Here is a 27,966-nt window from a genome sequence, read left to right on the forward strand (position 1 = left end):
ACATACTTGGCCTCAAACCATTTTGGTGACAATGGATTGGTGGACAAGATAATGTGACCCACGGTGACCTTTGGGTAACCCTGCAAGACAACTTCAAATACCTTTAAGTCCTTCTCGCCATGGGTTCGACCATCATTTTTCTATAATCTTGCAAGAGGATTCCATTTTCTTTTTGCTTGACCATCATTTTTCTATAATCTTGCAAGAGGATTCCATTTTCTTTTTGCTTGACCATTCGAGTATGGGTAGTGGATACTTCGTGCTTGACTGTAGATCCTGTCTGCTTGGCATCTACTTTGACCCATTTAGTGATATAAACGGTGTCTACTAGCAGCTGCTGCCTCACCCCTTTTTGGCCATTTGTTTACATACCTTCTCTCTGCTCCAACTAATTACAGGTGTGTCTAATAATTTAGTCATTTTCTATTTATAGAACATAAGGACCCAATACTAAAGACCATGAATAGGAAACCTTAACCTCTCCATCACCATATGGTGTCAGCACTTCACTGAGCTTCGCCATATGGTATCACCACTTTACTATGCTGGTTACTCGGATGCAAGCCACGCAGCACAAAGCTGATATACTTTCAAGTCGGTCTCAGATGGTTCCTAGTTACATATGCACTTCCCTAAAATCGACAGTATCCTGCTGAGAATCCCTATGAATCAAAGCCTGTTGCATGGCACATATCATGGTCCATATTCTCCTATCTAAAAAAGCACCCCTCTTTAGCAGAAACCGGTGCCTTACAAAATACACAAGATGTACCCACTAATTCGTTACTCATTACAAAAACAATGTTTTAAAAATCTTTATCTTTTCAATCTTCTACCTCCAGGCGTTGGAAGTAAAACCCTCGCAACACAGTTGGTGACCAAAAACCCCTCTCTAGTACTTGAAAAGTGTTACAGGAATTAGCATGCAATCTGCAAATTCTCACAATTATGACTGTGAGATTCCAAGGTCCTTCTCCTTTTAAAAGGACAAATTCAAAGGTTAGTTATTAATCTTTTTAATTATGATATATTAATCTAACACCTTTCTTCAAGTAACTGTAGTCAGTCAACAGAATCTCAATCCATTGTGGCATATCAGATACTGTTCACCCTAGTAGTTTGATTACAATTACATAGGCCAACCTCATGGGGAAAGTGAGATAAGGAACAAGGATGATTAGCCATTCACCAAGTAGCAATTTCTATGAGGAAGCATGCTCCAAAATGCTGATGGGCCTGACCTTAAGACACTGCAACAAGGCCCTCACGTAATATGGCATATATACTTACAGATAATTCACAAGAAATCAAAATGATTATCAACCATTCCATAAAGTCTGACTTCCTATTTTGTAGAACTTCAAGGAAAAATTCTACATTTTTCTGCACCCAAAAAAACAAGAGTCAGGCTCGAGAGATCAACCATCAACAAGAGTAACTTTACCCGACAGTCACACACCCAGAACAAACCAAGCCAAAAGCTAACCAGCTTTGATCATACAGACAATGTTTAGTTAAACAATAGTTACATCCCCTACCTGGATAGTCTTCAATTTGAAGTTCATGTTTTCAAATCGATCAAACATTTCAAATTCCTCTTGAAGGTACTCCCAAATACCTGCATACCTGGCATCCTTCCAGGCAGATTCTGACCTGCAAAAGAATTGTGCCTGTCCAATTACAAAGCATGTTTTCCAACGGAAAGAGTGTCACAACCCAGCCTCTCCACCATCATGTTGCCCAAGTCAAATGCGAAGACAAAGACAACATTTCTGTAGGTGGCACTTGCCAGTAACGCTTCTAATGCAATGTCCGCAAAAAAAGGTTTAAACCTTACTGAATGCCACCTAAATACATTAAAATAGGAAATGAAAGGGAAGGGCATCCCATGTCCATAAAGCCTGCATGAATGCACATAAACACGCAATAATCTAGCAGTAAAATCACAAAGTTTCGACTTTGTCCAGTCATAAGTCTCCACTCTCCATAACCAATATTCAAAAAGCTCCAGTCATATGTCTCCACTCTCCATAACCAATATTCAAAAAGCTTACTCCCAATGATGTACCTGAACAGCTAGTCACAAATCTAAGCATGCACACATAAAGAGATGTGGATTTTATGGTTTGCACTGTTTCCAATGCTATTTGTTGGATATTAAGTAGTGTAATGGAAACAACCCTTGGTGCACCATTTTATCTTAACCTAGCCCTGACTTAAACCAAAGGGGGGGAAAACTTCGTTTTTGCTCATTTGGATTAAGTAAGGGCTAGGTTAAGTACATTATCTCTATCTTCAATTGTATTCATTTGACTTGGCTATTTAGCAAATGAACAGGCTCTATGTATGTGAGTTTCGCTGCTCTCCTTCCCTGAAATTGGTAAGAGAGCAGATCCAACCAGTCCCATTCTCATGATTCGGCACTCCTGCAGGATCTTGGTACGGCAGGCATCTTGGCTGTACGGAAATTGTACGGCTGGGCTCAAGGGCCAAGGCTGTACGGAAATGGTAAGGCTGGGCTCAAGGTCCAAGGGTCATGGTGGAGCTTAGAAACTGCGCCTGCTGCAAATTGGAGAATAATAGCCGTACGGGCGGCGTCAAAGGCCTGTAAGTTTTTTGTTTGCCCCCCAAAAAAAAACACGTACGGAATTGTATTCCGTACATGTAGGGAAAAGACGTACGGAATCCGTACGGTACGGACGACCGTGAGGTACGGACGACCGTACACGTACAGTTCCAACTATGATTGTGGATGAAGATGCCATTGCAGTGCCAACTGCCTCTATGTGCTGCGCTGGATAGATCCTAGCTCAAATCAAGAGACACAAAGGTGGCATTGTGCTCACTTGATGCAGAGGGTACGGAAGATCCCCATGTGTTCGAACACACGTTATTCAAGGACCAAGGTAATAGAAGAGATCTGTAATTTCTAAGGCGATTATAACCTCATGGAGGTTGCTATAGCTCTCTCTTCTCACCTCATAGTCCAACGACATACAGCAGCATCAGCTTTGCAGTAGAACTTATTTTCTATGAGACTTCAGGCAGAGCAACTTTTCATTCCGCAATAGCCTGTGGGCCTTCATGAAGAGCCAACAGTTCAACCTTGAGAGAAGAATAACCGTGGGCAATGATAGTCCTACCAACAGGCCGCAACTTGGACGAAAACTTCACAAGGTGAAATTCGCATGTTCGCTAACATGGCAGAAGTATATACCTAGATGAATCCAGGAACATTCACAAACTCATCCTCTAAACACACAACATAGTACAGTTTCAATCTCTCGATGGTCACCCATAAGATTGAAAATCACAAACTCCACGCCTAGCAGGGACCTGCAAAAAGACAGGTGACAGCAATGGCAGCAGCCCAAATTCAGATAGGAACTAAATAATGGCAGGGATGCTCATAGTGAGCAATGGTAGCCAACATCGACAACAACCTGAGGAGCCCCTTACAGCCTGAACAGAGTCAGCCACCGGTGCCATTGTTAGAGGGGCGGAGTACACAGCTGGAGCACATGGGCTGCTGCTGTTATTGTTGACAAAACACACGGGCTTACAAGATAGAAATGGTAGCAGAAGTGGTGATGGTTTAGAGAGCTTCTTCAGGTACAACAAGGCCTGCTGCTCACAAGAAACAGGCTGAGTGAATAGGCCAGGGCAATGTTCATGGTCGATGGCAGTACACACAAACAAGAGAAGGCATGATGTCGATGGCAGCACCACAAGCTGACAGAAGAAATCAGTCGGACCAAGCTGAGGGCAGCGGTAAATACCATTCGTAGATTAGGCTATGGAGGATTAGGGACGACATGAGATGATAGAGGGAGACAATTTGCACAAACTCAAAGATTTATTTCCAATCCACGAGTACATGTTTTTATAGGTAGCAAACCTTATCTTATGACTCAGTCAAACACACTCCATGACCATCACACCAAGCCTAAACCTATTCACACTGACACAAAACCCCGTTCACACTGTAGACTCCGATTCCAACAATACATAGTTATAGCAATCAAAGAGAATGCCCAAACTCATCATGTCAAAAATCTCAACAATACACGCTAACTTGAACAACAAGTATTAAAATGACGTCACCACTAAGCTATGATGACCCATCATAAACTCCAGAGTCCAGCTATTTACCTTCCTGAAGGTATAAAAATTATATTGCTACAAACATGTCTGACAACAGTTGCATAATGAAACATGCAAAGAAATATACTTTGCATCACTCCAACAATTGGGTAAGGGTACCATACCTGTCCAAAAGGCGTACTCGAAGAACAAGGTCTGCAAGAGTGGTATTGGCTGAAGCAACAAGCTGAAAAAGCTCCTTACGAGACATAGTGAAATTGCCAGTCTCTTCCATTCCGCTATTTAACTTGCTAAATATGTTAACCATGCCATCTGCCTGCAATTAAACGCAGAATTCAGCATGGAAAATAATATAAGTTTTGATCATACTTTGATTATAACAGCTGATCGAGTGGAATAAAGCAGCCATGCATTATTGTATTGAAACAAGGGAAAGTGAGGAAAAGAAGAGACAGGGAGAGGGATAAAGAGAAGCAAAGTAAAATTTAGACAGCGAGGCCTTTTACAAGAAGACAACACAAAACCCAATATCATGAAAGACACTGATCAATACACAAGCATCACCTGCTCTATCGGTTTAAACAATTTGGGGACTGTTGGTAACCTAAAACACAAAAGAATTTGTGAGCCAACCCAACAGCAAGGGAAAGAAGCAGAGAGTATTTCACCTACCTTTCTAAGATGGTGTTCCAAAGCCACGCTTTGTCCAAGAATGCTACATACCACCCTGATATTGTCTAGGTCCAGATTTTGCAGGAAGATAGTGTCATAGCCTGCTTGACTCCAGGTTGGTAAAGTGGGTCTCACAACTATCTTATAATCTGCATCAGCACCACCAAAGGTCAAACACTAAAGGAAATGCTTTCCAAGCATATTTGCATTTCATTACCCCACTTCATATCCCTCACCCCTATTGATACAACGGAAAAGGACAGAGACAAGCACGAGCATAGGGACAAAGACAAAAGAGTTGCTGGAAGCTCCACCATCAGCATCAGGGCAACAAGCAACAAGCACAATCAAGGATCCCAAGAGTAACATCATGGCAGGTGGTATTGCGGAACATGCGTAATGCAATTAACTCACCTTGGATATGACATGGCCCATCAACATGCTTGGTTGAAGCTGAAGAAGCAATTAATTATTATATTAAGCACATACAAGAATATATATATGAAAATGCCCAAATAAACCTGAATATTTCTTGGTAAATTTTCAATAGGTTTGAATGCTTTGCACAAGGGCAAAAACAGAGGTTTCATGAATTAGGTGAGGTAATCAGCAAGGAAACTCAAAAATAAGAATGGCATTAATGCCATTCAGCTTTTTGAGGCAAAGCATGGCTGTAACCATTATGGAGCTAGGGCATAGCTTTAATATTCAATTCGCAGCAAATCTGAGTCTTAGCACTTCAAAACGATTTCTAATACTAGCTGGAAACTCCAATCAGCAATCATAATTCAACGTTGGAGCTGGTACATGAATCGCCATGAAGAGAGAGAGTGACTTGGAGGGAAGGGGAGAGAGAGCACTGCAAAAGGCCAAAAAGAAGGGCTGCCCCCCCCCCCCAAAGGTCTTTTATTGCAATAGAACAAACTTTGTACAACTGGCTTTGAGAGAGCATAAGACTGAAAACAACTCTTGAATCGATCTAGGAGGCCTAGGGCCTTTCTTTTATAGACTAGGCCTAGCAAAAAGCTAGGGCCTACTTTCTAAAAGCTAATTTTACATAAAAGCCAAGCTTTATAGGCTTTCTTTTTAAATTTGGTGCTTTTGTCGCCTTTTTTATCTCATGGGCCCTCCTACCAAAGAGGCGCCCCCTTGTCCATGCTTTTAGGCCTCAAGGGACCTATTTTTTGTGCTTTTCTCCCCACTCTTGGGTCCTTTTTGCACTCTCTTATGTCCTACACATTGCACAAACAAGTTCCAACACTTTAACCCATTAGACGTTAGCAAATGCATGCATTCCTAGTTCTTGGACTAATCCTAGTCCCTTGTGGACGTCCCCACAATTGCCTTTTACCAATGCAAAGCAAAAATTTAAAAAAATAAAACTTATTCTAGTTAACTAAAGTCAACTTTCTTTGACCGTAGTCAATCTCATAAAGACTCCTCTATTATTAGACTCCTCTATTATTAGACTCCTCTACTTTTCTTGGGAGAAATACCAATTGGTGACATCCCCTCGGCTTCAAATCAGTTGTCCACAACTGACAAGCTTCTTGATATAGCTGTAAAACTTGAGGATACCTCCTCTCTTGGCATCAATTACCTAATAGGTCTGGTATTTGGCAAGATACGTACAGATAAACTTGCCTCTGGAGGCTTTTCTTCTCTGTGCAGTACGCACTCTGTTCTTGTTAGAGAATCTCCTCCATCTCTGCCACCTTAGGTGGCTCTTGGATTTTGGTAACTTCCAATCGTTGACTTGGATCGATCTTGTGGCATTCTCTGCTCCTTTTGGCCGACTAACCTTCCAGGGCACTAGACAACCACACGCCCTCTTTCTGCATCTAAAACAATTGCTTTCCATACGGAGATTCTTGTTTTTCTTTGTCATTTCCTGCTCTTTAAGAACATTGGGCAGCCATAGGCCCTTCTTTTTCTTGGTGTTTCTTGCTCTTTAAGAGCACTAGGCAGCCATACGCCCTTCTTTTCTTGGCAAATTCAGACCCCTTTTTTTCCTTGGCAAATCCAGCCGTTGTTTCCTGTGGAGTTGACGGTTTTGCCTTCCGTGGGCCTTGACTCTTGCCATTTATGCTGGTGGTGGAAGGAAAGTGTTCCAAAAGAGTCCATAAGACTCTAATAATAGAAATCCATCAGTTTTTCCATACTCTAGCTATCATCTTTCTTGCAAATAACACTACAGTTTCGTAATAAGACGGGCTGCTTCTTCCAAGGGCTTTGTTTTCCTCTCGGCTTCTTTGGCTACAACTCGACCTTTAATTCCCAAATATGGGAAAGAAACACTTGGCCAATGATCATTTGTACCGATACTTGAACGCATCAGTCTGAAAACACTTCGCATTTTTTAGTAGTGTTTCCTTGAAATAAATTCAAGAACCCAATCCATTGTTCTCCTTGCATTGCCATACAAGGGTTAGATCTTCATAAGGCAAACCTTATCAACATAAAAGAGATACTTAGCCTTAATAAAATTGTTTCTTGAAATCTTTCCATATCCTCTTTCTTTGAGAATCCTCTCAAATCTTTCTCAATGAAGTGATAAACTCCATACCGAACTCTTTCAAGTATTGTAAAGCTCAATCTTGGAAAAGTAGTCGGCACAGAAATTCCACATACATCCACTTCTAGATTCTTCACAAAAGGACAATCCTTGTTGATGACTCCCCATACAAGGCTTGCATTAGCCCTCCATCAAATTGCATATTTCCTTCAACGTTTGATGTACAAGACAAGGATGATAATATTCTACTGAGAGAGTTGATGCCGTACTTACTACAGCTCGATGAAACTAAAGATGTGCGCAGCATGATTGAGACAAATTGGTATAGACAATTACCTATGATGGAGGGGCGTAAGGATTTCAACCTTGTCTAGAAAGTAATTGATGAATGGAGGGAGGAAATTCATGCATGGTCAAGAATGGAATATAAAACAAGAAATGTGCATTGGAGAATATCTGCAATTCTATTCACTGATCTGGTGCTCCCTTATACATTAAATATCTTCCTACAAAACACTTACCATGTTGGTCAGACAAATTGAGAGGGTTCTCAAACTGACATATAACTGACGTAAAACTCAGTCGCTTTGGCCATAGTAATCCATGAGAAATCATAAGAGTTCTTGTATAAAACAAATCCCAATGGAGACTATTGAATAATAGAATCCTAAAGAAAATACTGAGCCAATAGTGACGACATAGAATCCTGCCATCATAAAGTAATAAACTCCATACCGAACTCTTTCAAGTATTGTAAAGCTCAGTCTTGGAAGTTCCTTTGAAAAGAACTGTGCATTGGAATATCTGCAATTCTATTCACTGATCTGGTGCTCCCTTATACATTAAATATCTTCCTACAAAACACTTACCGAGTCGGTCAGACAAACTGAGAGGGTTCTCAAACTGACAGATGAACTGTAAAACTCAGTCACTTTGGCCATAGTAATCCATGAGAAACCATAAGAGTTCTTGTATAAAACAAATCCCAATGGAGACTATTGAATAATAGAATCCTAAAGAAAATACTGAGCCAATAGTGACGACAGAGAATCCTGTCATCATAAAATAAGCTGGTTCTTAAGAGCTTCTGTTTATTCGATACACAATTCCCAATAAGGGGACTGTGGAATGATAAAAATCCTAACTTGGTCAATGATGACCATATTCAATACAATTATATAGAGAGCTGGTACTTGAGCTTGTCATGCTCCACAAGGAAACAACAAAACTGAATTTCATAACTGAAATCCTCTGAAATGAGATCGCTGCAAACATGTAACTGTGTTATAATGGAATAAAATCATATCCATGACTTCAACTGGGATATAAGCTTAGAACATACTACCCGCAAGTGGGTCTTGTCCTCAAATCTACAAGGTACGTATTCTCTCCTGTATGAGAACTCTTAAAGCTATGCTTGAATCATATTAACTAGGGGCTTTGGAGCTAATTGAGAGACTAATTTTTGCACTTGATAAAACCATGGATCATCTAAGGTCCAACTGTGTATTTCTCAATATCCATAAAGGACATCCATATTGTGAGTCCCTAATTTGGACCAAACAAAAGATGTTTCATAATAAAACTGAAATGCTTCGAATATTATATACTAGAATATGTCCAATCGTACAAATTTAGATTTTTTGTTGTTCTAGAAAAAATAGGTAAACAAAAACTTTTACGAAAAACAAAAGGAAGACATACTTAGGAAGCAAAGCAACACTTAGGTCGTCATCAGTGCCCAAGCATAAGCAGCTATACTAGGTTTCTAAAGACCCGCGGAGTCTCTTGGGCAAACCCAGTGCTTACTAAAATACGTCAAATAAACAAAAGAGAATGAAAACAAGAAATAAAGAAGAAAGAAAGAAGGTGACTAAGCAAAAATAAACAAGCAAGTCAAGAAACAAAATCTTCCAAAATCAAAACTCTCTCTCTCTCTCTCTCTCTCTCTCTCTCTCTCTCTCTCAACACACAAAATAAAAAGCTAAATGGACCCTTTACACTTCCTACAAAGAGCCAAAATTACATTCATAACTTAGAAAGCACAAGCATACTCAATCAAACTCTCTCTTGAAAGAGAAATGCTTGGAATATTATACTCCAGAATAGAGACAATATAACTTGGAACATATAGGTGTGCAATAGCTGAAAAGAAATCTGCACACCCTCCCTTAACTGGGGTCTGGCTTTGAGTCTCAAAAAAACTTGTTCCCTTGTAAAAAAACAAAACTTACTTAGCTTTAATCAAATAGATAACAAATATATAATCACTATTCATGATACATTCAAGGGAACAACACACTTTTCTCCTTGTAAGAAGATACAAGGGTTAGATCTTTAAATCAAAATAATGCGAGGGAGTCTGCGACGCTATCGACATTCATTGCAATAGATTCATGAAGATCATCTCCTACCCAGACTAGCAAGACAAAAATGTTGACAGCAAGTCCTATCTCCTATGTGGTATGGCCGCCCCAAACAGAATGACAAGAAACGATCAACAGCTGTGCTGAACGCATTCCTTCCTCTCTATTCGGCAACCATGATAAGGCCAAAGGTGATTAAAAATGTTCAGTACGACTTCATCCTTGTCCAAAGTTTCATCGTTGGCCAAAGTTTCGCGAATGTCACTACTCCCCCTCTCGATCTCATAGTTAGATATAAACAAGGAGCAACATAATCTGAACGTAAACAACAACTAGCAAAAAACAAGCGCTTCCCACACCAATCACAAAAACACTCAAGCCAATCACTATTGGATGAGCAACGCTTAAGCCTAGGTGACAATGGCGATAGCAAAGATGCCCAGCTAAAGAGAATGCTAGTGCCTCGGTTGCATTCAGCATCACACCTGTGGGAAATCTACAATAACTACCATTGAGATCTAGAAGCAATACTCGGCAATTTTTAAGAGCAATCAAGAGTTCCCAAGACAGAGATCGTCGGAAGAGGAGTCTCTATGCTGAACCCGAACACCACTCATGATGGCCCAAATTTAGTAAGCGCCAAATTGCTCATAAGGCACCTTTAGAAGCACCAGCAGAAAAGCTAGGCTCAGTGCCAAGGCCATCTTGAAAGGGTGAATAATCTTGGTTGGATTGTCCTTGGCTGCATTACATACCGTTCTTTTGAAGGAGGCCACTCCATTGGCAATCCAGATGAAGCAACCCAACACCTAGATTTCCGATATGGTTCGAGGAGAGTTCAAAGGTCAAATGATTCATAAGTCACCGTTGCTGGATTTTTGGAAGCCACAATCTGCCTCTCTCTTTACATAGATTTTGTGCACCGAATCGCTAACCAATTCAGTAGCAACAATTGCAGATTACTTGCTCGGAAGGCATAACAAATTGCATGATTGGATGTTGCAAGCATTGATTAGCAGGTGATTTGTCTAGACAAGCTCTCTGGTGTCAGCCAAGATAGCCAAAGCTCTGCTGCTGCATTGAACGATGAAAAGAAGAATTTAGTGGAAAGAGCTTTGCTTGAAGACCGAAAATCTTTTTGGTGCCGTGAACTTGCTTGCATATTGACAGAGGAGCAATGCAAGCTATGGATTTTATTTTTTAGTTCCTAATTCACGATCGGATCAATGTTGAGAGAGGGGTCGAGAGAGGGGATGAATAAAATCACTCCCTCACGGAATCATGGCGGTGGCGTCCCAGTCAACATTGCAAGACGCCAAGCTCAAATTTTAATATAGCCAGCAGTGAGGTGAACGCAAAGATCTACTAAGAAAAATCAGCCAATCTATCAACAAATCACACTCAGCTTTTCCTTTGTCAAGACCAAGCTCTAGCGAGCATATCAATGTCGCGCGGTCCTGTGCTATCAGGAGGCAAAAAGTCTTCTCTCTGGTCTCCATGAATCCTATAAAAGATATATATTGCTCCCCCCCATCGCCACTTTGAAACGACTCACTCATTCTTTACGCGCCAAGAGCAACATCTTGAGGCAAGCCTTTCCTTGAAGCTTTGGCATGAGGCTGGCACCACCAACAAAACTCAGTGCTCTACATGAAAGCAAGCTCGATGAGGAGAATAATCAAGAAATCGCCCAGTGTACATATCTAGATTTTATGATAAAACGAAACGGTGACTCAATGCGCTGACGATGATGCAGAGTGCGAGAGGGTGCAAGGGCGATCACGGTGGCAAGGGGATGGGTGGATTTTCTTCTTTATATGAGAGAAGGGACAAGAAAGGCACGAGCTACAGGGATCTTTATATGAGAGGAAGGGACAAGAAAGGCACGAGCTACAGGGAAGCTATGGTGATGTCGAGGGGTGCGCGCGTATGGATAGTTGATTCCTTAATTGATTTCAATCTTACGGCTCACATTGGTTAGATTAAATCCAAGGGCCCTCATGCTTTCAATGGTCCTAACCGTTTAGTCTCCTTAATATATTATAGATATAGATGAAAGAAATACTTATCTTTAGATGTCCCATAACATCCATGAAGCCACTTTGTCCAACTGGTGGTGACTTGAAGCTATCTTCATTGACTGAATTACCTCTTTTCATGAATTGCCGCCAACCTCCTTACCAATATCCGTAGCAATCCTATCAAAGGAGTTGATTTGCGATCAAGCTGAAAACTGGAGCGAAAACTTGCTGAGAATATTTCGAGCTACAAACTATCTCCCAAAGCTTGAGGGTCAAATCTCCCACAGAGGATTCCACCACACCCAAGGTTGTCTTTGGGCGAATTCACTGAAGTTGTTAAGGCTGAAACAATTGGCTAAGCATTGTTGAGGCTGAAACAACTAGCTAAGCAAGCTGTTGTGAATCATGATTGTGATCCACTATGAAGTTGCTTAATAACTTGATTCTTTGATTCCTGCCACCAAGGAAAGGAACAGGGCTAGCTCTTATACCACTGTAACCATTCCGGAGCTAGGGCATAGCTTCAATATTCAATTCGCAGCAAATCTGAGTCTTAGCACTTCAAAGATGATTTCTAATACTAGCTGGAAACTCCAATCAGCAATCATAATTCAACGTTGAAGCTGGTACATGAAGCGCCATGAAGGGAGAGAGTGACTAGCAGGAAAGGGGAGAGAGAACACTGCACTAGGGGCCAGAAAGAAGGGCTGCCCCCCCCTAGGTCTTTTATTGCAATAGAATAAACTCTATACAATTGGCTCTGAGAGAGCATAAGACATAGTACAACTCTTGAAACGATCTGAGAGGCCTAGGGCCTTTCTTTTATAGACTAGGCCTAGCAAACAGCTAGGGCATGCTTCCTAAAAGCTACTTTTACATAAAAGTCAAGCTTTTTAGGCTTTCTTTTTAAATCTGGTGCTTTTGGCGCCTTTTTCATCTCAGACCCTCCTTTTAAAGAGGCACCCCTTTGTATGGGCTTTTAAGCCAAAATCCTCCCTTTGTACCATAATCAGCCAGTATACAATTTGTAATTAGGATGGTCTTCACAAGAGGTTTTTTTGCACATCCTGGAAAATGACAACAGCCTCAGGGCCTGAAAGATACTCCTCCTAGATTCCATGTATCCACTCCTTATATACCTCTCTAATAGAGCTTAGGGTGCATGCCCACATCCTAGATAGAGAATCTGCCACTATATTCTCCTTCCCTGCTTTATACTCAATGTCAAAATTATAGTTAAAAAGCCACCTTCTTTGCTTGGGACAAAGATTGGTTTGTGACATAAAATATTTGAGAGTCCTATGGTCAATCTTGACCTTGAATTGCTTGCCATAGAGATAGAGGTGCCACTTTTCAATGGCATGTGCTATAGCCAACATCTCCTAGCATATATGTCAAAAGTGAGCTCCTTGGCATCCAACTTCCTACTCTCAGAGGCAAACACTCCATGGGGTTGCTATAAGACTGCACCAATGCCTCTCCCACTAGCATCAGCCTCAATGGTGAAGGGTAGGGAGAAATCATGGCATACCAATATGGGTGTTGAGAAGAGGCAACCTTCAATTGTTGGAAGCTCTTTTTTGTACCTAATGCCAATCCAAAGGAGTCTTTCTTTAGCCGGTCAATGAGAGGAGCAGCTATCTTGGCAAAGTACCTAATGAGGAGGCAGGGCCAAAAAAGCCTCTTTAGCTGAGTAACATTGGCACGAAGTGGCCATTCCATAGTACATTTCACCTTGTTGGAATCTATCTTGATTCCATGCTAGTCCCAAATACTCCACCTCTTTTGCCATGAAGGTACACTTACTTGGCTTAGCATAGCACTCGTGGGTTCTTAAACCTCCAAAATCTGCTTCACATGTGAGAGATGATCATCCTTAGTTTTGTTGTAGAAGAGAATATCATCGAAGAATACCAAACCAAACTCATAGAGATAAGGCTGCAAAATTTTATTCAAGAGGTCCTAGAAGTGGTTGGGGCATTGGTGAGACCAAATGCCATCACCTTCAATTCATAAAGCCCCCTTTCAATTCTGAAGGGTATCTTTGGCTCATCCTTTCCCCTCATCCTAATCCGATGATATCGAGATTTGGGGTGATCCGGCTATACATAACATGCTCTCCTAATCCAATGATATCGAGATCTAGGGTGATCCGGCAATACGTAACATGTTTTTCCTTTCGACTTTCATCTTGGAGAAGCAAGACTGGTCCACCCCCTTTCAATTCTGAAGGCTATCTTTGGCTCATTCTTTTCCCTCATCCTCATCCGATAATATCGAGATTTGGGGTGATCCGGCAATACATAACATGCTCTCCTAATACGATGACATCAAGATCTGGGGTGATCCGGCAATACATAACATGTTTTTCCTTCCAACTTTCATCTTGGAGAAGCAAGACCGGTCCACAGATGATGGTCCATGTCGTCTTTATTTGCAAAGTTTCATGACCATGCCTTATATAATCCACAAAAGGGGTTGAAAAGAAAGATCGACTATGATTTGTGACCGCGCAAGGATTTATTAATTTCCTTATTTTAAAAAAATAAAATTTCACATGGTTGTGGGAGGGCTAGGATAGGCCAGGGTAATCTCTAAGAGGGATACACGATTATGGGAGTATAGGTCATTAGGCAAATATTTCCTTGGGTAGAGTTACAAATGCCGGAATTTGAAAATTCTAACCATATAGATAACTCTAGACGGCTTATACCGATTGATTTTACTTGGAGGACTAAATTTGGACCTCATACGAGGATTCGTCGCAGGTCAAGCGGGATGTAAAATCCCTTGCATGCGGTGTGGCTGCAAGGGTGCTTGAGTGACAATTTCACTCAAATACACTCAAGGTGGCCACATCTTCGTTTCCAATGGTGGTCTTTGGATATCAGACCTGTCCAATGGCCAACTTTCTCTATCTGCATAGTCAACAAGTTCTTTGTGGATTCCTTCACAAGTGCTATTGGTGGAGGAAATGGCTCCACCTTACATAAGGCATTCAATTGTTCATCTAGAATCCTCTGCACACAGCGCAACGATGGCGGATGAGCAACTGGAGCTCAAGACGAACCTGTAGGTAGCTTTCTTGACTTGGTTGAAAAGCTGGTTCAAGAGAGATGGAGTGGTCAATGTCTCTTTGAGAAAGGAGATGATGGGGAAGATCAGCAAACACATTTACATATTGCTGCAATAACTCCTGCACCTCATGATCATGAACCAAGACTTCTTTTGTATACCTTTGTAAGACTACAATATATCCAATCATACAAATTTAGATTTTTAGTTGTTCTAAAGTCAAAAAATCTACACAAAAAATAAAAGAGAAAACTCTCTCTCTCTCTCTCTCTCTCTCTCTCTCTCTCTCTCTCGATGAGTGAATGAAATCCTTTCATGTGCCTTCCATTGATTGAAAGAATCGATAGCTTGGAATCTACTAATGTGGCCCTCCTTGCGGAGAAGGCACATGTAGATAAAACACTAGCTGAAGTGAAAAAGCATGGAGGGAAAATGCAGGAGGAATGGAGGAGGGGCAAAAAGGAGCAATGGAAGAATGAAAAGGGTGAATGGATATGCGAGAAAAACAAGCTCCAGGACAGGTACATGCTTTGGAGATTGAATTGCAGCAAATAAAGGACATGAAAGCACCCCCGGAAGGAAATTGCAAAGCAATGGAGGAGCTGAAAACAGAAAATGCCACTCTCAAGAAGGACATTGCCACCATGCAGGAAACAATGCAAGGCACACATGCTGAGCTTAAACAACAAATCAGCAAAGGGGAAACTAAGATGTTGGAATGGAAGGATGTGGTCAAAAAGGGCACAACAGCCCCCAAAAAAGAATTTATATCCGAAGCACTTGAGGAGGAAAAAAGGAGGACCAGCAATTTGCAAAGCATTAAATGTCTTGGTGAGGGGGCTTCCGATGGGAGATGCCAAAATACTGTTCACCAAAATGGGAGTCAATCTCACTTGTGAGACAGCCTGGAGGGTGGGTAAACCTGAGGCACCCTCAAAGCCACTAGTGCTGAAATTCCGGACAGCCATGGACAGGAAGACCTCATGAGCACGAGGGCGACTTTGAAGGGAACTAGGATCTACCTGGATGACGACCTCACACTCTTACAACAGGAACATCGCAGGGAAGGTATGATAAAAGTAATGGCAGCAAGGGAAGCAGGGAAATGGGCTGTATATAGGGATGGTAGGATGATTATTCGAGAAAGAGGAGATAAGGAGGATAAAGAAGAGAAGGAAGAGAAGGAAGAGGGAGAATTGTGAAGCTCATAGGATGTGTGCACATACCGGATTGAAAATAGCAGTATGGAATTGTAATGGCACATTATGGTCTGACCCAGGGGGCTTCTTGGAGACATATAATAATAGAGATATGATTTTCTACACCGAAACACACGAGAGTCCAGAGCGAGGGCTGCCCACCGTGACTGGATACACATGGCAATCAGCTCACAAAAGAGAGTTGAGAAGAGATAGCCGAGTTCGAGGCTCTGGTGGAGTGGCTGTCCTTTTCAGATCACAATTGAGACCACTCATATCGATGGTTCGGAGAGAGGAGCATGCACGACACATGTGGATACGAGTTCAGCTCCCAGATGCTCAGCCTATCTTCATTGCAGTATGCTACTTTCCTCCAAACACGTCATCCTATGCACGAGAGATCATTATAGATGGACACAATCTGTTATGCTCTAGCCGAGATAGCATGACCTCGGAAAGATCGGTGGGCATTTTCTCTTAGATGACCGACTTTTGTAATATTTTATGTGCGTAAATAAAATGGTCAAGGGAAGTAACTGCCAAGGTCCTAGGTGAGGGTGTATTGGCATCGACTAGGTGGTTCTGAGTGCTAAGGCCTAGGTGCACCTAAATGTGTAAAAATGCCAAGGGGCAAATGTTTTAATTGTGCCCCAAGAGAGGGGTAAATGGTGTACCAAGCTAAAGGTCTAAAATCATGACATGTGGCAGGGGGAACCATCTAGGAAACTGAGGGCTTGTGGATAGGCATGAAGAAATAGAAATTACGTATCTTTGTGTGCATGCCATCCATGAGAGAGGCTGGGAGGAAAAAGACGAGCCAGCACCTGTAATTTGCCTTGCCTGTGATTCGACGCTAAGAAATTAGAGAATAGAATCTAGAGCGTATCATTTGGTATCAGAGCCTCAGGCTGGACGAAGGCATCGCATAGGAATGTGAGCGCAGAGAGCTGCTTCCGTTGATGGGCAGCTAAGCCGTTGATGGATCCGCTACAGGAGAGCAGGAGCGGGTACAACTGCAGGCTTGTAAGCTATCGCAAGGCAAGGTTCCCGTAGGCAAGTGATAGAAGAGCAGGCTGATTCCGTTGCGTGGGACTACGTCTGAGAGACCTGGAAATTTAGAGAAGGCGTGGCGATGGGCAACATACAGGCAGCGTTACGACTATATGGTGGCTCGAAGACGTACGTGGTTGACGGGGCGTCTAGCAGCTCCTCAAGACAGTAAATCGGAGTAGGGCCAGAGTGCAGTGGCTCGTGAACGGGGAGGCCTTCGACGCGATAAGCGATGATGGGATGTGGTCACGCAAATAGCCCGTGAGCAAGGTGTTGGCAGTGTCAAGCGTATCAGTGGCCTCATCTACGAAGAAACTCCTGGTGTCCTCAAGATCTTCCTCGAAAACGTCATTCGTGATGCTGTTACCTACACCAAGCATGCCCACATAAAGGCTGTCACCGCAATGGACGTTGTCTATGCTTTGAAGCGACAGGGCTTGGAAGAAATAGATTGACGGGAACTCGAATTACGTGGAGCTTCCAGGGAGCATTATTTTTCCTGTGATATAAATTTTAGTTTCCAGTTTACAGTCGATTTATTCCTGTATAGCAGAAGGAAATTCGAAGTGAAAAAAAAAATATTTTTCCTTTTGAAACAATGGAGGCAGATTCCAGGGTGAATCCTGGTCAATCTAGAGCGCAGTCTACACAACAAGTGTCCCATCACATAACACCTACCCTGGTGGGTAGGATTTCTATATTAGAAGATGCCTTACAACAGATCATGAACCAACAGCTTCAAGTGAACGCTGGTCAAAATCAAATTAGAGAGATGGTACAAGCCTTGTCAGCTAGACCATCTAGAAATGAAAAGGACAAAGCTCCAGCAGAGCCAGAGCCCAGTATACACTCGTCGGAACATGCGAAGGTCAAGGTATCTAATATTGCTAACTATAGACCGGAGAAGTACGATGGTCGGATGACCGAGCGCAGTTCTGATGTGATCGAGGTTTGGTTACACAAGTGGGAAGAAGCCTTCGCTATTTGTGAAATCAGATCTGATCTAAAGAAAATCCGCGAGACCACTCACCTGTTTATTGAGGCAACGGATAGGTGGTGGATAAAGCAACAGAAAGATCAGGTTGCCCCTATCACCTGGGAAGGGTTTAAGACTGAATTTAAGAAGCACTTCCTTCCACCTGACGAAGAGTCCCGAGCTTGGGATGCTTATAGAAATCTTCGCCAGAGGAATTTGTCGGTGGCAGAGTACACTGACAAGTTCAGGGAATGTGTTACGAAAATAACAGACCCTCTCCCTATGTTCGTTCAGTTGAAAGACTATATCTATGGACTGAACGACAAGATTAAAATGGAAGTTCGGGCTAAATATGTGACTACATTAGATGAATCTATTGCAGTAGCCCTGAACTACGAGGATGCCAGAGGTAGACCTAGTGGGTTTGTGCATGCGGGGACTTAGCACGAGTACCCGAGAAAAGGGGGATTTCAAAGGAAATGGACTTCAAAGACAAGTGTCTCGCAACCAAGTGGCCAAACCAAGCACGTGAAGCCGGTTGAGGGACAAGCAAAGACAAGTACCACCGTTGGGGTAAAAAGAAAAGTAACTCCAGTGGCAGCCCGGGCTTCGTCAAAGTCCTTGTTGACCCCTGAGCAAAAAGAAAAAGCTAGAAAAGAAGGATTGTGCTTTGGCTGCCTTCAGCAACATCAGTGGAAAGATTGTCCACTGCAGATGCAACTGGCGGAACCTTCTCGGAGGTTAGTACATGTGTTGTTAAGTGTGTCTGTTACTAAGTTAGTAAGCGGTGCATCAGATAACATCCTTTCAAAGCCCGCAGCAACGGGATATACGGTTTTCGATGAGCCCGAGTTGATTAAAATGAAAGAGCAAGTAGCCAATCATGATGTGATTGTGTTGTTTGACTCAGCATCAACGCACAATGTAATTAACTCGAAGCTTATTAAGAGGCTCAAGTTGAAAACTAGTCCGTCTCACTATGCTTATACGGTCAGGATGGCGGACAAAAGTTCAATTGAAGTATGGGACCAAAGGGTTACCCAGTTGGAACTTCGAATACAGGACTATGTTGAGAAGCTGGACTTTGAGTTGACCAGGCTTGCTCACGCAGATATAGCCCTAGGCATGGCTTGGCATTTTTAAAAAAATCCAGCCATTGATTGAAAAAAGCATATTTACCAGTTCAAGATGAACGGGGTAGAATATGTTTTGCGAGGTGAAAAGGATTTACCTCGAGGACCATTGATTTCAGCCATGGAAATTCGGTAGACTCCGAAAGAGTTTCTGTGTCTGTGTATAGCATCGGTAGAGTCGATTGATGATGCATCGACTAGTACTGAGGCTACCCAAGATGGGAAAATGGCTGAGTTGGCTAAAGAGATATCGGAGAAGTTCTCTGATTATTTTAGGGATGAGTTACCTTATGAGTTACCTCCAGAGCGAAATGTTCAACATAAAATTGAGCTTATCCCAGGGGCAAAACCTGTAAATAGACCTCCCTATAAATTAAGCTTTACAGAGGAAGCTGATGTGCGAAGACAACTGGAAGAAGACCTCAAGTTGGGACAGATTCAACCCAGTTTTTCACCTTTTGCTTCGTCGGTGATATTAAAGAGGAAGAAAGATGATACTTTTCGCCTCTGTATAGATTACAGAGCATTGAATAATATCACTATTAAGCACAGCTATCCGATGGCTCGGATCGATGATTTGCTAGAAGCATTACATGGAGCCGTAATTTTCAGTAAGATAGATCTTAAGTGTGGCTACCATCAGATCCGTATTAGAGCCGAGAATGTGCATAAAACCGCTTTTAGAAGCAGGTTTGGTCATTATGAGTTTTTGGTAATGCCCTTTGGACTTACCAATACTCCAGCTACATTCGTCATGCTTATGAACGCATTACTACGTCCGTATATTGGAAAGTTTGTAGTACATTTTATTGACAATATTCTAGTATTCAGTAAAAGTATTACTGAGCATCGTGAACACTTAAGAATAGTGTTTAGTACTTTAAGGAAAGCCAGTCTTTATGTAAATAAGAAGAAAACTATATTGTGTATGGTTAGACTTGAATATCTAGGATTCATAATTACTCCAAAGGGAGTAGACATGGACCCAAAGAAAGTGACTGCGATACTGACTTGGCCAATCCCTCAGAGTTTGACCGCTTTGCGATCATTCTTAGGATTTGTCCAAATTTATCGAAGGCATATCAAAGGATATTCCGAAATATTATCGCCATTGACTAATCTGACCTCAGATAAAGTACCTTTTATATGGGAACAGAATCAATAGGAAAGTTTTAACACATGTGATCACAGGACTGGTGTTAAAAATAGTTGATCCCCAGAAACCATTGTTCCTGGAAACCGACGCAAGTGGCATCGCGGTAGGAGCAGTTCTCCTCCAAGAGGGAAGGCCAGTAGCCTTTGAAAGCAAGAAGCTTTCTCCCTCTCAACGAAATTGGCCAACTCATGAATTGGAGTTGTATGCTGTTGTCCATGCTTTAAAAACATGGAGACATTATTTGTATAGATCAGAGTTTTATGTGGATGTTGATCATGATACTCTGAAATTTTTTTATAAACAACCTGACTTGAGAGGCCGCCAAGCTAGGTGGGCAGAACTCATGCAGGAGTTTAATTTAACGATTCGGTACCGAAGAGGGAAGGATAATAAAGTTGTTGATGCATTGTCACGCATTATGCATAACATGAGTTTCACGGTGTTAGAGAGTGCTCTAATGGCCGAGATTAGAGAAACTCAAAGGGTGGACGAGTTCGTCCAGAGCCTTTGGCCTAAGGCTCATGTATTGAAACCCGGGGAAAAGGATGACCTGACATCCAGAAAAGGTCAAACTTATGCAAGATATGCCATAAGGGATGCTATGCTGAAAAGAAATGGCAAGGTAGTAATACCTAATCAGAATGATCTCAGGCAGAGAGTCATTCAGCAATGCCATGATAGCCCATGTGCGGGACATCCACGAGTCGAGAAGACATATGATCTCGTGAAGCAAGATTTCTTTTGGCCAAAGATGAAAAAGCATATTCATGAATATGTGACACATTGTTTTTCGTGTCAGGTAAGTAAGGCAGAGCGGGTGAAGCCACCCAGACTTTTACAACCCTAGTAAGTGGGAGAGCATTTCCATGGACTTTATTGTAGGGCTGCCTACGACACAAGATGGATATGATTCTATCCTTGTGGCGGTTGATCGTCTTACCAAGATGGCTCACTTCATTCCAACTAGAGAATCTGTTAGTGCCCCGCAAGTGGCGGATTTGTTTATTAGACATATATTTCGTCTGATGGATTACCCAAATCCATAGTGTCAGACAGAGATGTCAAATTTACCGGTCATTTTTGGACTGCGGTATTTGAGACACTAAGGACTGAGTTGGGAATGAGTAGTGGGGATCATCCAGAAACGGATGGTCAGACGGAAAGAATCAACCAAATTTTAGAGGATATGCTTAGATCATATGTGTCATTGAGGCAACATACATGGGACAAGTGGTTGCCATTGTTGGAGTTTGCCTACAATGATAGAAAACATTCCTCTACAGGGTTCAGCCCCTTTGAGCTGAACTATGGTTATAGACCAGCGAATCCAACTATAGTTAGAATACCTCAGAAAGTGCCTAGTGCCGCGAACTTTGTGGTTCAAATGCGGGAGATGCTAGCACTTGCGAGAGCTAACATCCGCCAAGCTATGGATAGAGCTAAGGCGTATGCGGATGAAACCGATCCGCTAGAGAATTTAAGCAAGGAGAAAAAGTTTTTCTCAGAGTTCCTTCGCACTCTAAGTCTTTGACTGCAGGAGAGTGTGCTAAGTTATCACCTCGATATTGTGGGCCATGGTTAATTCTAAAAAGAATAGGCAAGGTAGCCTATAAATTAGAATTACCACCGGGGTGTAAGGTGCACCCAGTGTTTCATGTTTCTCGTTTAAAGAAATTTTTGCATACTAGTGACTCACTAATCGAAGGTGTTGTTTCGTTTCAGGAGATAGAGGATAATGCAAGACGCAAACCAACAGGAATCTTGGACCAAGAAACAATGCAAGTGCGCAATCGGAAGATAGCCACGGTGTTGGTTGCATGGCATGGTCTACCTCTATCAGAAGCTACCTGGGAATCCGTTACGGAGAGTGTTCCCAGATTTCATCATCAAGGACGTTGATGCTTGAAGAGGGAAGGAATGTTATGCTCTAGCCAAGATAGCATGACCTCGGAAAGATCGGTGGGCATTTTCTCTTAGATTACCGACTTTTGTAATATTTTATGTGCGTAAATAAAATGATCAAGGGAAGTCACTGCCAAGGTCCTAGGTGAGGGTGTATTGGCATCGACTAGGTGGTTCTGAGTGCTAAGGCCTAGGTGCACCTAAATGTGTAAAAATGCCAAGGGGCAAATGTTTTAATTGTGCCCCAAGAGAGGGGTAAATGGTGTACCAAGCTAAAGGTCTAAAATCATCACATGTGGCAGGGGGAACCATCTAGGAAACTGAGGGCTTGTGGATAGGCATGAAGAAATTGAAATTACGTATCTTTGTGTGCATGCCATCCATGAGAGAGGCTGGGAGGAAAAAGACGAGCCAGCGCCTATAATTTGCCTTGCCTGTGATTCGACGCTAAGAAATTAGAGAATAGAATCTAGAGCGTATCACGGTCCATATGAGACGATCCATGATGACATCACGGAGTTTTCCAGACAAGGAGACACTCTCCTACTAGGGGACTTCAATGCACGGACAGGAAATAGACAAGTGAGCCTACTTGACTTCTCAGATGATGACAGAGACCCACACATAGTCCCGGAACTAGATGCAACTGAGCTTGGGATAGTAAGGCATTCTACAGATACCCCACAGGTGACAAGGTATGGACGACATCTGCTTGAGCCAGGGGCAATCCACGACTTGATCATCTTTGATGGCCTACAAAAGGGCCATCTTCTGGAAGACTCACTTGCTTCCCACATGGTGGTGGATCCCGTACAGTGAACTATCTACTAGGCCCCACGCACTCGGATTCACTTTGATTGTGCTCTTGACCCAGTATACATGAGCCACCTAGCTAGGGAGATCCCGGCTATATTTGGAGATGACATAGACCTCACCAGCGCCTCTGACACCCCTGTCTCAGTGGTACAGGACGCTACTATCAGATCTTTTCCCACGACCCCATCCAAGCGGGCCAGAGATGGGAAGGTGCCTCGGAATTCTTGGTTCGACGACGAGTGCAAAGAGGCGAGAGCCCACTTCACATAGCAACAGACTTTGAGTCATCTGACGCCACCTGAAGCACAAAGGATCTATCAACAACTGACGCACCGTAAGAGACGAGCTTTCCTCACACACAAGATGGATGAGATTGTCAGATCGTTCCAAGGAGGAGACCCGACCACTGGATGGGGATTTCTATCAGAGGGGAAGCCACCTATCCCCATTTCTGACCCAAATGTGTGGCACACGTATGCATGCTCCCTCTATGATGTCCAAATGCAGACATCGCCGAATATGTCCTCCACGCCTAGGCCCACTACTTGTCATCTGCTCACCACACAGAACATACGGGCTGCACTTTGACGTCTACACAATCAGAGAGCGCAAGACCACGAGGGCCTCCGGATTGAGCACTTTGCACATGGACATGAGGTCCTAGCCCCGATCCTAGCACACATGTTCAACCCGACTGTTTGTCACAGATTTCCACCTTCTTAGAGTTACCACCACTATTGTACCGATGCGCAAAGCCCGAGACCCTATGGAGACCGGGAACTATCGGACCCTTGTGATTAGCCACACTCTGGCCGAGATTTATGGCTCAATTCTAGAGAGGGAACTCAGAAGTCATAAAGAGACTCGGGGGCAACGGGCACTAGGACAAGTAAGATTCCGGAGACAATACTCCACCCTAGATCACATCTTCACTTTGAGGGCTATCATTGAGGAGGCAAGGTCTACACACCAAAGTCTACACATGCTTTGTAGACTTTCAGAAGGCTTTTGACACTGTCCCACGATCCTGCATGATCAAGAGGTTACAGGAGCTGCAGATTCCAGAGACACTGATATGGGGGGTGAGGAGCCTATATGAGTCAGTCAGAAGCCAAGTTTGTGTCCTAGGAGGCCTATCAAATTGGTCGAGAGTACGATTGGAGTGAAGCACGGATGTCCTCTCTTACCGACTCTCTTCGGTCTGTACATTGATGAGATCACCTCTTTCATAGACCGCCTAGGGGGCGAAGGATCACCACTAGCCGATCTCATGATACAGATATTGCTATACGCTAATGACATAGTCCTCATCTCATCCTCAACGGAGGGGCTGCAGAGACACTTAGAGGCCCTAGAGGTGTTCTGTAGAGAAAGAGACCTGGCAATCAACCTTGGGAAGACCAAGGTTATGGTCTTCAACACTGCATGTGCAGTAATCCGACGACTCAATTTCACTTATCGAACTGAACTAGTGGAGACAATGCAATCATACACATATTTGGGAGCACTCTTCACAGGACCCCTTTTCACTATGACACATGCAGCCCAAGCACGACTCACATGGGAATGAGGTGCTCTAGCCCGATTGGAGAGAGTGTGTTTCCAAGCACACTTCCAAGATCCACCGACAAAGTGCTGGCTTTTCGATACGCTAGTACGACCGACTGCCATGTATGCAACACCTTTCTAGAGATGTGATCTACCGATAGCAATGTGGAAGACATTTAAGCGGTTACAAGTGACCATGGGATCTAGGATGATTCGGAGCAAGCCCTCAGTCCCGCATGAGATAGTACATGCAGAGTTCGCCATGACACCACTACAGATTGATGCCATCTTTCAGACACTGACTTTCATCCATAGAGTCTGGGACTTACCCCATTGGAGGCTACCGAGGCTGGCTCTGGAGTCATCCAAACAACCAGCTCAGGGTGGGGTAGACACATGGTATGCACGTATATCCACATGGTTTGCCAGACACGGGATTTAGATGGACAGGCTCCCCCCCCTTTCAGTATAGTTTGAATGCACCCCCTGAGTCGATCCCGCGAGATGAGATTGACTGTATCATACGATTAGATCTTCTCTAGCTCCACACGTCTCGAGCTTGGAGGGGAGATCAAGAGCTCCCCACCGAGACGAGGGGTCACTCTGAACATAGCTCAATGGGTTCATAGATCGAGGAGACCACACCCCCTCCGATGCCACAGTATGAGACAGCCAGACAAACTCAAATTCGAGACATTTTCACGGCCCATAGACGAGCCACCACAGTGCCTGATTTCGGTTTCTGAGTTTCCAGTCCAGTTCCACTTCTCAAGCCTGCTCCCAATAGCAGATAGCACATGATATGATATGATATATTTATTTGTTTTTTATTTTTTTTTGTTTGAGCCATTGAGTCGTGGACCTCTCTCTCTCTCTCTCTCTCTCTCTCTCTCCCCCCCCCCCAGCACCTCGACCCCACACCTGCTGCTCACCCCCGACTTGCACCCGTTGCTCGTTGCTCCGACCTGCATCGACCCTCTTCTTCGCACGCCATATTTTGGATCGCGCAGGAAATCGTCGCTGGGAACTCTGAGGAGAAAGTCGCTCCGAGCTGCTGTCGATGACTCTGCCTCTCCCAAGGGACAGGTTTTTCAAGGCGTTTACAGTCCTTGGTCCATCGATTCCAATGACGTGCACGAGGTTCTTTTATATAGAGCAGGACTTGTGACAACAGCTGTGGCGTCTGTGGTAGCTTGGAACCTTTCAGCGCCTGTGGACGAAGGCCTGGTGAATTACATATTGCAGAACAGTTGGGCTATTTGGCTCCTTGGACCCTTGTTTGCTGCTCTAACTGGGCTTGTTTTCAAAGAACATCACGCAGGTCATCTCAGGCCAACTGTCATGTGTGTTCCGTCATCTGTCAAGGGGCCAACTTCATCTGTTTTTTTCAGATCCCGCAAGCCACCTGTGTGGCAGGTGTGCAGTCATCTGTCATCTCCCACAGCAAGGGGCGACTGTCATCTTTCTCAAGATTGTAGTCACCTCTGGACTATTCCTTTTGCTCCCATTGCAAACAGTGTTAGTAAACAGTAATTATTTTCTGCTAAGACAGATAGGAACTCCTTTCAAGACTCCCTTCAGACTGAACAAGAAGAATGACTTGGTCACACCACTCCCGAAAGCATATGTCACAAAAAACAGTAAGAGAATTGATATGCTCATGGACATGTTCCAAGAGCTTCAAGCTGAGAATTTTCAACTGAAAAAAACACTTACTCAACTCCAAAACAAAGTGCATGTGCTAGAAAGTGCTATGGAGGCAGGATGCAAGCAATTACAAGAGGGTGCCCAGCAACTAGAACAGTTGCAAAATCTGATGCAAAACAAGGGAAACACTAAGGAGAAAGCCAAAGTGGAAGAGCCCAAGCAATGGGTAGAGATTGCCTCCAAGTTCCCCCCTACGGAACCTGCAAGTGAGCCTAAAGCCCAACCTCAAACACACAGTAACACCCCATCAAAGGAGGACATGCAAGAGCAAAAGGAAAGAGAAAAGCGCGCCCAAAATCTAGTGATTCGTGGACTCCCAGAAGTGGAAAAGGAAAGCCCCCTCACCTTGGCAAAGGAGGTGGCAGGTTTCTTTGCTCAACACTTCGCGATCCCAGATGTGGCAGTCTATGGAGCCCATCGGGTTGGGAGGATGCAAGAGGGCATGCCCAACAAGAGAGCCATTGTATGCACTGTGATGGATGCCAAGAAGAAGGCTATCATTCTTGACAGTAGCAGGATTTATCTCAAAGGTTCCCCCTATTATGTCAGCGAAGATCGCACCCCGAAACAGCAAGAAGCCAGAAGGAAGCAATATGCAGAAAGACAAATGAGGCAAGATGTCCCCTACTCAAGAAAGCAACCAGGATGCCAAATAGGGGTACAAGACCCATGGGACATACATGTCGTTACAAGTGATGTTTTGGAATTGTAGAGGTTTCCCTTGGAATAAGGGAATACAAAATCAGTATGTACAGAGCTGATAAGCACAAGAGGTTTATATGGCTGAAACTGGAATTTGGTGACCACCCTCTCTTCTTGGCAGGATGTTATATACCTCACCATGAGTCCCCTTTCTATGCTCGGAATGGAATAGATTCAAGTGATGCATTTGAATCACTATGCCTAGACATTGCAGAACTGAAAGACATTGGCAAGGTAATAGTCATGGGAGACCTCAATGCCAGAATTGGACAGTCGCAATTCCAACCTATTATGCACGATGAATTGGACAAAGAAGCTGCAATTGAAATAGATGCCTTGTGGCACAAGACATCAGAAGATGATACTGTAAATGCGCAAGGAAGAGCACTCAGGTGGATGATGAATGGGCTGCATATGCCAATTTTGAATGGGATGCAATGCTTTCCAAGGACCAACAAGATGATATGCTCCTCTGCCATCCGGGGACATGGTGTCCTTGATTATGTCCTGGCCCATATCAATGCTCTACATGATATAGAAACTTTCAGGATAGGAGAGAAGTACCCTGAGTCGGACCATCTCCCACTATGGTTTACTCTTGGTATTCCAACTGAAAGAGAAGTGCAGAAATTTGCAGCCACTTCAAGAGGCTTCCGTATAGATCAAGACGAGCAGAAAGACTATGCCATCACGCTAGATGCAAAACTGAATGCAATGGCAATAACATCCACATGGGAAGCCCTCAAAAAAGCTGTCCTTGACACTGCAACGCAGGTTTTTGGAGAACTTTCCTAGGCCAGAAAGAAGAGACATAAAGGGATGCCCCACAAAAAATGGTATGATGATGAATGCAAGCAACTACGCAGTGAGCTGAAACATATTTCTGATATTAACCTCTATAGACAGAAGGAAAAGCAATACAATGCCCTCACGAGGAAGAAGAAAAGAAATTACATTTTAGAAAGGGAAAAATCTGATTTGCTTACATTCATCAAGAATCCCAAAAAGGGGTGGAAACACGTTA

The 27,966-nt window shown here is 43.3% G+C and overlaps 1 protein-coding gene across 1 annotated transcript in view; it reads right to left on the reverse strand.

The window, feature by feature from the left end:
- Nucleotides 1-1,000: 1,000 nt before the first annotated feature.
- The window catches only part of LOC147903249 (protein RETARDED ROOT GROWTH, mitochondrial-like), a 33,428-nt gene continuing 6,462 nt past the window's right edge, over nucleotides 1,001-27,966 (reverse strand). Inside the window, exons 4-7 of the mRNA XM_087372500.1 lie at nucleotides 4,777-4,925; nucleotides 4,269-4,420; nucleotides 1,539-1,653; nucleotides 1,001-1,383 (exon numbers count right to left, since the gene is read on the reverse strand). Coding sequence (XP_087228626.1) covers nucleotides 1,243-1,383; nucleotides 1,539-1,653; nucleotides 4,269-4,420; nucleotides 4,777-4,925 — 557 coding nt within the window. The 3' untranslated portion in view covers nucleotides 1,001-1,242. The remainder of the gene's footprint in view (nucleotides 1,384-1,538; nucleotides 1,654-4,268; nucleotides 4,421-4,776; nucleotides 4,926-27,966) is intronic.

The sequence above is a fragment of the Dipteris shenzhenensis genome, chromosome 3 (assembly GCF_047967505.1).
Source record: "Dipteris shenzhenensis isolate YYH24624 ecotype China chromosome 3, Dip_SZ_1.0, whole genome shotgun sequence".
Taxonomy (NCBI): domain Eukaryota; kingdom Viridiplantae; phylum Streptophyta; class Polypodiopsida; order Gleicheniales; family Dipteridaceae; genus Dipteris; species Dipteris shenzhenensis.